The sequence below is a fragment of the Asterias amurensis genome, chromosome 16 (genome assembly GCF_032118995.1).
Source record: "Asterias amurensis chromosome 16, ASM3211899v1".
NCBI classification, from domain to species: domain Eukaryota; kingdom Metazoa; phylum Echinodermata; class Asteroidea; order Forcipulatida; family Asteriidae; genus Asterias; species Asterias amurensis.
Window position 1 is genome coordinate 1,129,122 of NC_092663.1, and position 15,514 is coordinate 1,144,635.

The 15,514-nt window shown below is 37.7% G+C and overlaps 1 protein-coding gene across 1 annotated transcript in view; it reads left to right on the forward strand.

The window, feature by feature from the left end:
* The window catches only part of LOC139949020 (basic helix-loop-helix transcription factor scleraxis-like), a 28,085-nt gene extending 12,773 nt beyond the window's left edge, over positions 1 to 15,312 (forward strand). Inside the window, exon 2 of the mRNA XM_071947411.1 lies at positions 10,495 to 15,312. Coding sequence (XP_071803512.1) covers positions 10,495 to 10,620 — 126 coding nt within the window. The 3' untranslated portion in view covers positions 10,621 to 15,312. The remainder of the gene's footprint in view (positions 1 to 10,494) is intronic.
* The last annotated feature ends 202 nt before the right edge of the window (positions 15,313 to 15,514 follow it).

A 15,514-nucleotide genomic window follows, 5' to 3' on the forward strand; every position in this document is an offset into this window, starting at 1 on the left:
GATGGAACGAGCGGAATGGTCGGGCTTTCTGGTGGATAATAGTTGTTGACACTTTCAAGTGGGATTTGTGAAGTTGAGAAGTACATTGCAGTGAGAGATGAAATAAGACAGATGTTAGAATGGCGCCATTTTTAGAGGTTTGTTGCATGGGGCACCTGGTTATTGATTGTCCTTGTGTTATGTTGAATGATGATTCGTGATTAATGGACTATACAGCGGATCAATTCTCGCGCATGTCTTAACAAGTGTTTGGGTGTGAAGTGAGATGCTAATCATTACTGAAATACATATATGAAACATTTATGGTTTTGACACAATTATGGCGTCCCATTGCCATTTTATCACCGGATTCTAACAATGAATGTAGATTCATTGGTTACTTAAAAACAAGCATTTAAAAAAGAAATAATGGATTGATTAATAAGCGTCGCTCTAAATTACATTACTCATGGCGCTTCGGCAATAGATGAAATATAATTATGTACAATGATTAAACATTAGGAAAACTCATTGCTAAGAATAAACACATCATGATTGTGTAAAGAGCAGTGTCTTCAGCTCTGTTTTGAAAGTCTCCAGAGAAAAAAAGTTCCATGGAATTGGGTAGTTTATTTCGGAAAATAATTTATCGCCCAGTCTCCAGTATTTTTCTATAATTGCTTTTTAGTGGTTTTTCTTGTAATTGTATATAGCCATTGTCTGTTTTGTAACGTTTTTAATGTGTCAATGTTTTTACTGTATGCGAGCATTTGAATTACCGTTTTTTGGATCTAAGAAAGATTATTGTATTGTATTGTATTGAAAACAGAACAAATTTGTTGGAAGGCCTTTGTCATAACAGTTATGCATAACCGTGCGTTATGACAATAAATAACCTACGAATTATATCAAAGTTCAAGTTTTTGCCTTGCTTTACAAGACTCAAATGGAAGCACAAGATTGTGTTCCTTTATTTGCCCTTCACCAAGAAGACTTGCTCAATATTCACAATGAAACGTCTAACTGTTCGTTGACCTTTCAGCCTTTTCAAGTCCACATTCTAAACGGAAACGATAGACAAAGATTCCTTGTGACGTCATTTGTCATCATCTTTTACCCGATGTGAAGTAGGGTCCATCCACACAATAAAACATCAATGGTTCCCAGCCCTGCCCTTAAATTCTGTATCACAACCCTCAGACAAAGTCAGGTCTCTCATGGCATGACTACCAGCTAGAGTACAGCTATTTAGGGACCACTAATTCGTCCCGATGGACCTTTGAAAATAGAGCAGTGATTTGACTCGTGAACGTATAGCAGGGCTTGATTGCAAACAGACGCCGTCATAAATGCGAATCATACGGTAGACGACCAGGCAGTGAATAGTCTGCACCCCGGAACCGATCTTCAATCATTCCACTAATAATCATATCCGGCTGAATCGTCTATTTCCAACTTTTGTTTTCCAATTCAATCAACATTTCTTTCCATATTCGGTGAAAATGAGAATAATAAACAAATTAAGTACAAATTCTTGTTAAAGGCAGTGGACACTATTAGTAATTACTCAAAATAATTATTTTCATAAAACCTTACTTGGTAACGAGTAATGGGGAGAGGTTGATAGTAAATATCATTGCGAGAAACGGCTCCCTCTGAAGTGACGTACTTTTCGAGAAAGAAGTAATTTTCCACGAATTTGATTTCGAGACCTCAGAGTTAGAATTTGAGGTCTCGAAATCAAGCATCTGAAAGCACACAACTTCGCGTGACAAAGGTGTTTTTACTTTCATTATTATCTCGCAACTTCAACGACCGATTGAGCTCAAATTTTCACTGGTTTGTTATTTTATGCATATGTTGAGACGCACCAAGTGTCTTTGACAATTAACCATTGTGCCCAGTGTCTTTAAGTCAAAGACATCCAAGAACTGGTCAAGAATATAAATAATGAACATGAAATAATGAAATAGATACGGAGCAAACCAAACGAGAGCATCTACAGACTAGCAGTAAAGGCTTGTTTTGCCATGCCTGACAAAACAAAACCTGTAGTTAGCAAGAAACATTATTTTGCAGTATCTGGAGAGTTACAGCGTCCACATTATGTTGATTGCGCAATACACAAGTACAACAAATCAATCAAATAATCATTACTAGATATTTATTTCGTGCACGGTACGATTTCATGTCATTATTCTTGTTCTGAGAATGTGTAAAACCAAAAGAAACTTTGAATAACGCCGTTCATAGTTTCGAAACCAACACTTCTACCAACCAATCAACAAATAGTTTAACGCAGTTTATTTTAGCAATATTGATTCCAACACCAAGTTAAACATCTAAAGAAAGAAAAGACTAATTCCCTAATTAAGGAACCGATTGTTGACCTACATGACTGGTCTATGGTGCTTCTGGTTTGAAGTAGTCGCCAACAATTGACAGCTAATTTGCGAGTTGTACACGTGGTCTTTGTCTACCGTAGGTGACTAATACCGCGAACTCAGTTTAATTTGAATTTTATCTTCTGACAAGAATTCCCCAGACACCAGCCTATCAAACGAGGCCACTTCGCTCCATTAATTAAACCCTCTCACGTTAACCCAATAAATCGCCTTGTTGTGGTGGCTACGTTAACACCCACAGTTCATTAATGAATCAAAATCTCGCGACTTCTCGAGGTACTCTCAAGGGATCTCGCAGCTGTGTCGTTTTCTTGCGCATGTGTGATGGTCGTAAATTTAAGGAGAACAGGTTAAAGACAGTGTACACTGTTGGTAATTGTCAAAGACTAGCCTTCACACTTGGTGTATCTCAACACATGCATAAAATAACAAACCTGTGAAAATTTGAGCTCAATCGGACGTCGAAGTTGCGAGATAATAATGAAATAAAAAACACCCTTGTCACACGAAGTTGTGTGCGTTTAGATGGTTGATTTCGAGACCTCAAGTTCCAACTCTGAGGTCTCGAAATCAAACTCGTGGAAAATTACTTCTTCTCACTTCAGAGGGGGCCGTTTCTCACAATGTTTTATACCATTAACCTCTCTCCATTACTCGTCACCAATTAAGGTTTTATGATGATAATTATTTTGAGTAATTACCAATAGTGTCCACTACCTTTAAGTGGTTGGTATAGTTGATGTTTCAATGATCCTATCTTTGGTATGTAGGATAACAATATATAGAAGATGGGATCAGTTGTCTTTACTGGTAGTGTTTTCTTTATTAATTAATGAGCTAAACATAGGTAACGGCCCGACGTTTCGACCCTATAGCAGTGTCATTCTCGGATGCTAAATGACAACACAATATTCATAAACTAATAATTAAAGCAATGAAGTGTTGGTAAGTAAGCAACTTGTCACTAATTTGTGTGTCCTTAAGCAAAGACGCGTAGCAGCCAGGCTTCTTAAGGGTGAACCAAGCCTACATCCGCATGGACTGTAAAGGGGGTAACCCTGTTTCAGCCCCAGGAGTAGGTGGCAACGGCCTCTGGTATTTTGTTGTTGTAGCCCACACCTTGAAGTGGACTTTAGGCTTTGTGTGTCGGCGACTTGCATAAAAAACATAATTTTCCCACATTAATGAGCTAGATAGGGTACACTTTTTTAAACAGCGCCCCCACTCGTTCAAACTCAGTAACTTGAGCTCATTTTCCTGGTGACACTGACATTTAGAAACATATGCTCGGCATTACACTCTAAAACAACGAAAACTCTGATTTGTTATATATTGGATGTAAAGATGGTTTATAAATAGAACAAGGCCACTGCTGGAATATGCAGTTTGATATTTAAGGCAAAGAAAATGATTGAAATTGCAGCAGACATTATAAGCTGAATGCGATGAAGCGTTAAGGATGATGAAGACAGCCTAGTTTCCTGACTGTATAGGTTGATACAACCCATAAATCATCACTATGTCACAGGTACCAGACTAATTAAACTGCATGGTTCGCTCTTATCCAAGATAGCCGATATCATGATTGACATATCTCTTAAGTTTATTTTGACAATTTAATTTTCATCTCTTCATTCATCGAGAACCATGCCTTGTAGATTTTCTCATTTAATTCACAGTCTATTTGTCTCCGTGGTGTTATTAGACCGTTGAATGTTGTCCCAACTACCCTCTCCTACGCACTGCTTCCCCGTCCTCTCGCCGCGCTCCACCCGTCACCCCGTCCCTCGGGACACGCCAGGTCAATACCGATCCCGGTCATTTCGTATAAATTTACCTTTTCTCGTATTATTTGGTTTCTCTGCTGGTGTGTTTATGGTTTTAATGCCAGCATGTGCTAACCAGATGTTAGAAGGATGACCGAGGGGTGTGGTTAACGCGAGTAAAAAAAACTTGTTCAATAAATTCTTGTCATAAATTTAAATGTCAGCGCGAAACTTCGTCAAACTTTGAGCGGGTTGTCTGAATCGATCGTAAAATTATAATGAAGGCGTAGCTTGATGCACGTGCTCAAACTCAGCGCGCTCACGTCACCCAAAGCACGCTCGTAGAGTGCAAGCTTGGGCTTTATCAATCTAGGCCCAATTTCATAGAGTTGCAGAAAATATTGCTTAACAAAAGTCTGCTAACCAAATGAGCAGTATGCCAGCCATAAAATGTACATGTGACATGATTATTTGGCTGTCTGGTCTCGTGTGCTTAAAAGAGAAAGATATTATTAATACTATGAAGGATATCGTCAGCTTTATATTTTTCAACTCTCAACGCATTATCGCGAATCTACGAAGAGTTTAGGATATACCTAGTTGTCAGGTGTTCTAGTACCGTCTTCCGTCACTTTCCCCAGGGGAGTAAACTCACATCATTTCGCACCTTACCTCGGTGTTTTGTCAAAGACTGCTCTATCGACGCGATTCTGTGGCCCGTAATAACTCCACGCTACTGGGCCAAATCTCAAAGGTCTTAAAAAGGTTCAATAACGCGTGAATGAAGGGTAAAGTATTGGGTCTTACGTGTTTGCATTGATGGGAACTTATATAACGCCTGGGGATATAGGGTGGCTGGGGACTAGACGAGACTAGCCAGACTATATATGGTTTGCATATACCCCCGTAGCATACACCAGTAGTAATGCTTAGACTTTACTTCTCAAATTCATCGCACTTGTAACTTCAAATCATGACTGACAGAGAAGTAGACTGGTCCATTCTGATTTCCTAACGATGAGGGTATAGTGGTATGCAGGGAACTATACATGCCACATCTAATTTGACGTTAGTGGTCTTTCGGTCTTGGAGTTCAAACTGCCATAGTTTGAACTTCCATTTGAACAGAAGAATTGAATTGAAAAAGGATTTTTTCCCCCAGCATGATTTTGAAATGAAAAAATCTTTAGCACGTTTGATACATTTTGTTTTGTGCTATTTCTTTCTGGGTTTGTACATAAAAAAAAATCAAAAAAATCAAAGCATGAACTGGAATTGAAACAGTTATAAGAGTATGTTTGATAAATTTTGTTTTGTGAGATTCCTTTCTTGGTCTGTTTGTTTGTTTTATATAATCATCCCGTCAAGGGAACTCGGCAAACTCCCACAGGGGGGTATAAACACCAAGCTGGCAACAGCCAATCTCTCTCATACAAACATTGGTTTAACGTCTATGATTATGAATTACACAAATCAAGAAATTGTGATTCAGTAACTAAACGTCAAAATTTATTCTGGTCCTATATGTACATCACAGTCCTTATTGTATCTGTATTACCATCTACCTCCATGGTATTAGCAGGTAAACCCACCGGAAGAGGTAATATTGCAATGCTCACCAGTAAATGAAGTTATTTTTGTGTTACAAGGTGACAGATGCCAACTATCAATAAACTATTTACCCGACTTGCACAACTTTCTCTCTCTCACACAACCAACCAGTTGTCCATTCGTATCTGTCACGACTTCAAGCCACATCGCGACGGCCAGGCTCCTTCTTGTACTTTCTCAAGGCATTACTGACCAAAAGAAAATGAAAGTCAGAAAGCCATTAAGTGCTCAGAAATATAACGAGATAATTTATACAGACGATGTGACCTCCGGGAGTGGCCTTGTTGGTAGTGTGGAAGCCCGTGGGTCTCAGGGCGGCTGCGTTCGGTAGGGAGACGGGTCGTTCGGTGTGCATGTGCTCGGGCGTAATTCAGTTTTATGACTTGGGTTGCTTCGACCAACACCCAAACTTCAGAGAGGATTTTAGGCGCAAATATTTGGCAGTAAGCATTGTCAGTAGTGTAATGTTTGTAGGCTCATTCTACCATGGTGATTGGATGAGAAGATGACATTGTCTCAAAGTATGATCGTCTTCTTGACACGAGATAAAATATCTGGAGGATCGTAAAATATTATGGTGGGCGTTGGTGGTATTATGCAATGAGTATTTGAGAAACACATGAGTGATTTTAAAGTGGTCTTAGGTTTTATTGCTAATCCATCGTCCAAAGTGGCAAAAGAAACTAAAAACTAACGTGAACAATATCAATTTTAATTATTATTTAATTATTATTATTATTAACATCAGTTTCTAGTTTTCCAAAGTCCGGTCCTTTGTAGAGTTACTTCCGTACAATACCCATTCAGGCAACGTGTAATAATAGTTTTAAGGTTTTTACATTAATCGTTGATCCTGTGTTAACAATCACCACATCTTCAATCAAGTGTAACTTTTTACAGGATAATAAAATGACTAAATGAACATCACAAAATGAAAGTTTCCTTTCATTTGATACCAAACACAACATACTTTGGGAAAATTTTGGGTAATTAACCCCAGGTTTTAATTACCCCCCGGGGAACGATTTCCCCACCCCAAATTGGTCCTTACTTTTTTTGGTGGTAACTGACACCCATACCTACCATTATCAGTTGATATCAGCTTCTTTCCATTTTTTCCCAGCTTTTGCTGAAAATATTGCTAATTTTGGGTTACTATATAACATTATTCACAATTTTAGGTTAAAGGAACACGTTGCCTTGGATCGGTCGAGTTGGTCGTTTTTTGACCGTTTATTATAAAATGCATATGGTTAGAAAGATGATGTAAAAGTAGAATACAATGATCTACACAAATATGCCTCGAAATTGCGTGGTTTTCGTTTTACCTCGTCCAATAACACGGTCGGCCATTTATGGGAGTCAAAATTTTGACCCCCATAAATGGCCGACCGTGATAGTTCGCGATGTAAAAAGAAAACCGTGCAATTTTGAGAGATACTTGTGTGGATCATTATATTCTACTTTTGAAACATCTTTCTAACCATATACATTTCATAACAAACGGTTTCAAACGCTTTTTATAGACCAACTCGTCCGATCCAAGGCAACGTGTTCCTTTAATAATTACGGATTCACAGTTTTATATTAAAAATACCGGATTGTGAATTTGTTAAATGTTGGTGTCTTGAGGACTTTCGTGTTTTTAATAAAAATAAAAAAATAAAAAAACCAAGTACACCCAAAGAGATTTAAGCTACTCCCATAAGTATGTTCTGATTGGTTAAACGCACTGTCTGATGGTCAGTATGATTGGCTGATGTGAATTTTATGCACATAAATACACAGGTCAAAGGTCAGTTTCTGATACATTCAGCAACTTCTTATCATCCAGTGAAACCGCCTAATTGATAACGCCTCATAAACTCTTATTATGGTATCCTTGTTAAAACGCATTGTAAACCGTTTAAAAAGCACTTAGACCAATACAAAGCAATTTTCCCATGTGGATTCCCAATCACTCCCCCATTTGTAAACAAATCGGAGACATTTTAGCCGTGGGCACGGGTTCATATTTCAACCGTTGGGATGTGGTTGTCTGCTCGGCGCGTGCAGCGGCCGGTAGCTGGTAACCCAGTGGGTTGCAGCGACGCGTTTAACGGGCGCGCTAAATTTGAATGAAACGGTGAGATGCATTACCATGGATCGTTAAATTATATAGAGGGATGCATGGCTGGGGTGTTTCTTTAGTCTGGTATCGTTTTTTTTTATATTTACATAATATTTTAACCACATGGTTTATTCTATGTTGTTCCTCCGTGGTTTAAACGACTAACCGGATCTCGTAGATAACATTTATAAGAGATGGGTTTGTGATTAGACAAAATTAATGTATAAAACAATAAGGGTGTCACTGAGGAACAAAATGACGAAGCTTTTTAAAAGATCTTAAAGCATAGTTAGTGATTGCTCTATCAAAGTTGATATCGTTTTTTTCTTGTGAGGTCAGTATACATTCATTGAGCATTTTTATGTCCAATAAGTTTGAATGCAGAATAGGCATTGATCACAGCTTTAGTGTATAGTCAACATTTTTGAATGATTGTTCTGGCATGTTTGGTAATTACTCAAGATATCTATTAACGTAAAACTTACTTGGTAACAAGTAATGGAGAGCTGTTGATAGTATTAAAAATTGTGAGAAACGGCTCCCTCTGAAGTAAAGTAGTTTTCAAGAAAGAAGTAAATTCTCACGTAAGTATTTGAATCTGAGAAAGACTTCAGACCTGAAGGATTTCTCGGGCATCTGAAAGCACACACATTATTTTGTGCATTGGGGCATTTTCCCTTTCATTATTTTCTTGCAACTTCGATGACTAATTTTAGCCCCAATTTCCAAAAATGTGTGTTTTTATGCACGTAAAGAACAATTAGTGAGAATACTGGTCTTTGACGACCAAATTGTCCTTTTTTATTATCATACTATTTTACTTTGTTTATCTTTATATACGGTGAAATTGCATAGGTAGCATTTTACTACTATCATTATTAGGCCTATGAAAAATATTCGCGGGGTTTTCTTTGAAGTTTGTAATCTCGCGAGACTTGGCCTTGCGTGATTGTCACCAGCGGGACAGGCGGTCTTTGATGACGACCGGTTTTTATAATTCGGTAATAACCTCGTATCCAGGGGCCGGATTATTATATTGATGACATTGACAGCAAAGTGGTTGGGGTCGATTGGAAGTAGAGCGCCACGACGACTAGAAAATCAAAAAACTGAAGGCAAGCATTTTTTTTTAAGAACTGAGGATGTAAGCTAATACTCCTTTGGATGGATATCAGCCTACTTATTGGAGGATAGATTAAGTGCCGCACCTAAAACTATCTTTTGGGCATTCGAAGGGCAGGGTTGGGGGGGGGGGGCTGGATGACGGGGATACAGCTGGTGCAGTTCAAGTTAAATGCTTAATAAAACGCCAGAACAGCAGGTTGTCCCGAGTGCAAACTGCACCTTTAAGCTGACCTCAGCACTGCTATTGATAAAAATTCTCATCTTTAAAAAAATAGACAAACTTTAGGAGGGGGCGTGCACCACTGCCACTGGTGACTCTCTCTTCCAAAATTGACAAGTTCGGGCACCGAACATCGCTCTCGAAGAGGCATGGCATTTTGCCTCTTTAGTCGGGCACTTCTACGAGGAAAGTGTAAATTTGTATTGGAACTTTGCAAATGGCGTCACAGCAAAAGCACAGAGCACCACGGCAGTTACAGTGGATTTCATTTTGAGTATTGTGATGCCTGCCACTTTGCCACTTTAAAGTTGACATTATTTCCAGTGCCATCACGCACATTCATTCTTACCTATCATGGTTGCCGCTCTGTTCAAACGTGTACAACTTGTTCACAAAAATTACATTTAAAGCTTACTGTCAAAACTAATAAAAATCCACATGTTATATCAAGAAGATGTATTTACAGTTTCGTCAAAAACTGCCCTCAATAAAAACGACAGCAAACTGAGGTCATGAGATGAAAACTTAACACAGTCCATTCCTTCAGTATGGAAACCCCAATCCAACCGAGGTCATAGTATACAGACAGGTTCGCCAAGATAATATCCGTATAATATTTGGTGCAGGATCGTATTACAACTTCTGGGATCTCCGGGGATTTGAGCGGGGAGCTCCGGTTTAGACACCCGTAATTTCCTCCGTCGCGCCCCGGCTCATGACACGCTCAGCTCCTGGCGGTGTATAAATCACCGGAGTCTTGGTTTAATCAAAATTAATGCGGGTTGCTATTACTTTGGCGCGAAAGGAAAATCGGGGCTGTAGGATGGTGGGATTTCCTGATTAGTTACAAGAAACTAGCTAGCCTGAAATTAGCTTGCCATTACAGTTATAAATGAATAAATTATGTAAATTTTCTACAATGAATAACTTTGAGACATGAATATTACGTTCACCCAGGGGTATAAATGGGTACCTGCGAGGGGAGAGGTTGGTATTGTGAATGAAAAAGCCACAAGCGCCTTACAGGCAGCTCAGGGCTGTATACTCCCTAACTAAAGAGTTGAGAAACATTACAGGAATGTTATTGGCCCAATGACCAGGGCACTATTGTAAAGCGCAATGATACGGTTATTGTGAAATGCGCTATATAAGAATTGGTTATTATTATTATTATTATTATTATATTGGAGATAGGCTTTTAGGGTAATCAGAAAAGACAATCCAAGTTTTACTGTTTATTCTAATGAACCATTTTTTCTCTTTCTTTTCTCCCTGCAGCCGATGCGTTCTGGACAGAGACATACAATGACTGATATGAGTCCAATGGTTCACCACCATCCACACATGCACGCCTCTCACCATCACCATCATCACCATCAACAAACAGCCGCCATGATGAGATGAACACCCGGATGCTGCACATGCGCAGATAACACAGACTTATGATACTGGCCATATGTTTGGAGTTTTGAGTACGGGGACGTTGGAGAACTATCGATATGGAAAACAACCTTCTTCCCGGGGAGTTTATTGTCTCTCTTTCTTTTGCAAACTGTTTTATCTACTTTAACGATTTGAAGAAATGCAGGTTTCTGATTGCATTGCATATTGATGACGTCAGATGTTGCAATCTGTTTAATAACAGTTACTGATGTATCATTTTTAAAAGATGTGTTTACTAGTACACGAACAGTACTAACAGATTCAATACAGTTGGGAAAGGTTAGGGGAGAGTTTGTTGACATCAGGAAAACTTCTATTGTTATGTTGGGGGGGGGGCATTCTCATATACACTCATCTACATTGACGGCAAGGCCGGAAGGAAGACAAACCAACTCCTTGATTGAAGGCACTGGACTCGTTTGGTAATTACTCACTATATATATTAGCAGACAAACTACTTGGTAATGAGCAACAGAGAGCTGTTGATAGGATACAAAATTGTGAGAAACGATTTTTTTTAAATAAAAATAATGGTAATTAATCATTACAATTATTTGAATATGAAAAAGACTTTAGGCCTGAAGCCTTTGTCGTGCATCTAAAAGTACAAAAGAGTGTTAATTCTTTCATTACTTTCTTGCAACTTCGATGACCAATCAAGCCCAAATTTTCACAGGTTTGTTATTTTATGCATTATGATGGGATACACCAAGTGAGAACATTGGTCTTTGACAATTTATTACCAAACGTTTCCAGTCCTTTTCATCCGCTTAATCCGTAAGAGTTTAACAACAAACAATGACTTACCCTGGTCGTCGCCCTACGCTCAACCCGGAACCTCAGGAACACGTGCTGCGTATCAAGACGGCCATCCAGGGAGCCGTAAAACCAAACTCCGAAAAGTCCTGATAAATCTTTCTGCTACTTCTTGAAACATGGACGCCCCCTGGAATCAAGGTCAACGAGCTGAGGTCAAAGAAGTACTTCCTTAGGTCGACCTTAGAATCAGACTAATAAATTTATTGTAACAACTTTATACCATGGAGAATGGAAACATAGAGGTACGTGTATAGAAAGGTACTTTGTTTGGAAGACAACCATGTTGCACATTTTGATAGTAAACAACAGTGAAAGTGGTTTCATTTGCGACAGGGACATTTTACAATAAAACAAAAATTAGTAACATTTTATGGTCTTGCATTAAACCATGAATGATGGAAACAGAGTGGTACTATGTTTTCAAAAAAACAACCTGTGAAACTTTTTTATGCAATAGTTTCATTTGGGAACAGCGGCATAAAATACTGTATGGTCTTGAATTATTGGTTAAATTTGACAAATAAATGTATTGTAACAAACAGCTTTATACCATGGAGATTGGAAATGCAGTACATATGAAGGTACTATTTGTGAGAAAAACATGTGTCAATTTTTTTTTTAAATAACGTCAAATAGTTTGAATTGACAAGGGCATTTTGGACAGGGGCATTTACAATAAAATGATACCTATTTTGGGTTCGATTTTACACAGAGCTAATTAGGACTGATTTTAGGTACAAACTGGTCTTAATTATTCAAAGTGTGATATCACCATACAAATCACTATGGTAATATTGACAACCCATCTTATAATGCGTCTTAGTGCTTTGTGAAATCGAAACCCGATCTTGCATTATGGTTTAAATTATCTATAGAGTTCGAGGCCTGAAACTCGTGTTTACTCTTCTACATATTAGTTGGTCTCAATACAATTAAAGGAACGTTACAGAATTGGTAAGAAACAAAAATCGTGAAGATCACAGATTTTACATAAAACTTACACGGTCTAATGATGATGATAGTAGAAAACATCCCTTGCAATATTTCTGTCTGAAATGGCATATTTTATGAGAAATAAATAATCTAACTTGGCGTTTGGAGTTTATCGCTCAGTAAGCGTTTTATTCATTTTTATGCAAAATTTGTAATCGGTTTTTCAATATTCTCTCGTGACCCAGATGGCCGATCGATCTCAAACTTTTACAGGTTTGTCAGTTCATGTATATGGTGGACTACATAAAGTGCTTCCACTGACATCAACTTATTTGTTAGCAAAAACCAATTCTGTAATGTTCCTTTAACATACCGCTTGTCATTACGATACTTGACAGACGAATGACTTTAGTTGCAAAGTCAGTTGTCTGTTTTTTTTTACAGTAGTAATGTGACACGAACCAACATGAGTCATTTTAATATAATGAACGAATTATACGGGATAGGTATGGGGAAAAACCATCATTGTTAAATTTATAGTCTGAAAGAAACTGATTATGAAGTTCATACTAGAACGATTTTGTGTCACTTTAAAGACACTGGACACTATTGGTAATTGTCATAAGACTGTAGTCTTCCCACTTGGTGGGTCTCAACGTATATGCATAAAATAACAAACCTGTGAAAGTTTGAGCTCAATCGGTCGTCGAAGTTGCGAGATAACTATGAAAGAAAAAACACCCTTGTCACGCGAAGTTGTGTGCGTTCAGATGCTTGAATTCGTGACCTCAAATTTTAAATCGGAGGTCTCACAATCAAATTCGTGAAAAATTACTTCTTTCTCGAAAACTACATCACTTCAGAGGGAGCCGTTTCTCACAATGTTTTATACTATCAACCTCTCCCCATTACTCGTTACCAAGATATAATTATTTTGAGTAATTCACAATTGTGTCCACTGCCTTAAAGCCATTGGACCCTTTCGGTACAGAAAAAAAAAAAAGTTCACAGATTTACAAATAATTTACAGGGTTTACAGAAGGTAATGGTGAAAGACTTCTCTTGAAATATTAGTCCATGAAATGCTTTACTTTTTGAGAAAACGGTAAAACAATATAAATTCTCGTTAACGAGAATTACGTATTTGTTATGAACACATGTCATGACACGGCGAAACGCGCGAAAACAGGAGTGGGTTTTCCCGTTATTTTCTCCCGACTCCGATGTCCGATTGAGCCTAAATTTCCACAGGATTGTTATTTTATATATAAGTTGTGATACACGAAGTGTGGAACTTGGACAATACTGTTTACCGAAAGTGTATAATGGCTTTAAAGAGGATGGAAATTATATTTCTCAACTTCCAGAAAGCAATGATGTACCTTCCCTTTAATATTAATATCATGTTTGTATAGAGAGTATCAGGTAATAATGGCAATGGATTGCTTGTACACGTGACTAATGTATACAGCAGGTCATACGTATACCTTTACATCTGATATACAGATTAAAGAAAATTATGATTTTAGCATTTTGGAAAATCGAAATTTTAAGTTTGATTTCCAGATGTGGGGCCAGTAGAACTAAATCTGGTGGGTGTGGATTACATGGTTCAAATGAGGCAGACTCAACGGTCTATGGTGTAATATAAGTTGTATAAATTGTAAAATAGTACTGATTTGGAGGGAATGATGCTCCATCAAATTGGTTTTAAATTAAATACTTTAAAAGACAAATATTTCTTTATCTTAAGAAACAGTCACTTGCCAATAACGAACAGGGTAATTATTATACCGTTTAAAGGCAGTGTACACTATTGGTAATTGTCAAGGACCGGTCTTCTCACTTGGTGTATCTCAACTTATGCATAAAATAACAAACCTGTGAAAATTTGAGCTCAATATTGGTCATTGAACATGCGAGATAATAATCAAAGAAAAAACACCCTTGTCACACAAAGTTGTGTGCGTTTAGATGGTTGATTTCGAGACCTCAAGTTCTAAATCTGAGGTCTCGAAATCAAATTCGTGGAAAATTACTTCTTTCTCGAAAACTATGGCACTTCAGAGTGAGCCGTTTCTCACAATGTTTTATACCATCAACCTCTCCCCGTTACTCGTCACCAAGAAAGGATTTATGCTAATAAATATTTTGAGTAAAAACCAATAGTGTCCACTGCCTTTAAGAAACAGTCACTTGCCAATAACGAACAGGGTAATTATTATACCGTTTAATACACAAGTTAAATCATTTTAAAAGTCTAAAAATTATACTCTACGTATAGTTCCAAATGATGTTATTGTTTTATCAAACATAATGTTAAACATTTCTTAAAGACACTGGAAGCTATTGGTAATTGTCAAAGACCAGTCTTCTCACTTGGTGTATCTCAATATATGCGCAAAATAACAAACCTGTGAAAATTTGAACTCAATTGGTCGTCAAAGTTGCGAGATAATAATGGAAGAAAAAACACCCCTATCACACGAAGTTGTGTGCTTTCAGATGCTTAAAATCTAACTCTGAGGTCTCGAAGTAAAATTCGTGGAAAATAACTTCTTTCTCGAAAACTATGTTACTTCAGAGTAGAGGGAGCCGTTTCTCACAATGTTTATACTATCAACGTCTCTCCTTTGCTTGTTACCAAGAAAGTTTTTATGCCAACATTTTTTTTAAAAATAATTACCAATAGTGTCCACTGCCTTCAAAGGCATTATTTTGAAAAATGCCACTTCTGGTCCATACCTTTAAAAAAATCCCAAGGTATCGTTTTGTACTATAAACTAGACAGTAACTAAAAGCAAACTAGTATACAAATTAAAGTAAAACCATGCTTGTTTGATACTGTTGTAAGTGGGTGCAGATTAAAGATGGCGTTTTTCAAATGACTCTACTGAATGGTGTTTGGCTATCTTTCGTTTCCATGCTTTTCTTTTTGGAGAGTCTAAATCCCATGGAGTATAAGGGAATGACGAAAGACTCCAGGCCTGAAGCCTTTTCTCTGGCATCTGAAAGCTCATTATTTTATATATTTTTTGCAACAAGGGTGTTTTTCTCCATTATTTTCTTGCATTGGTGTCCGATTGGGCCCAAATTTTCACGG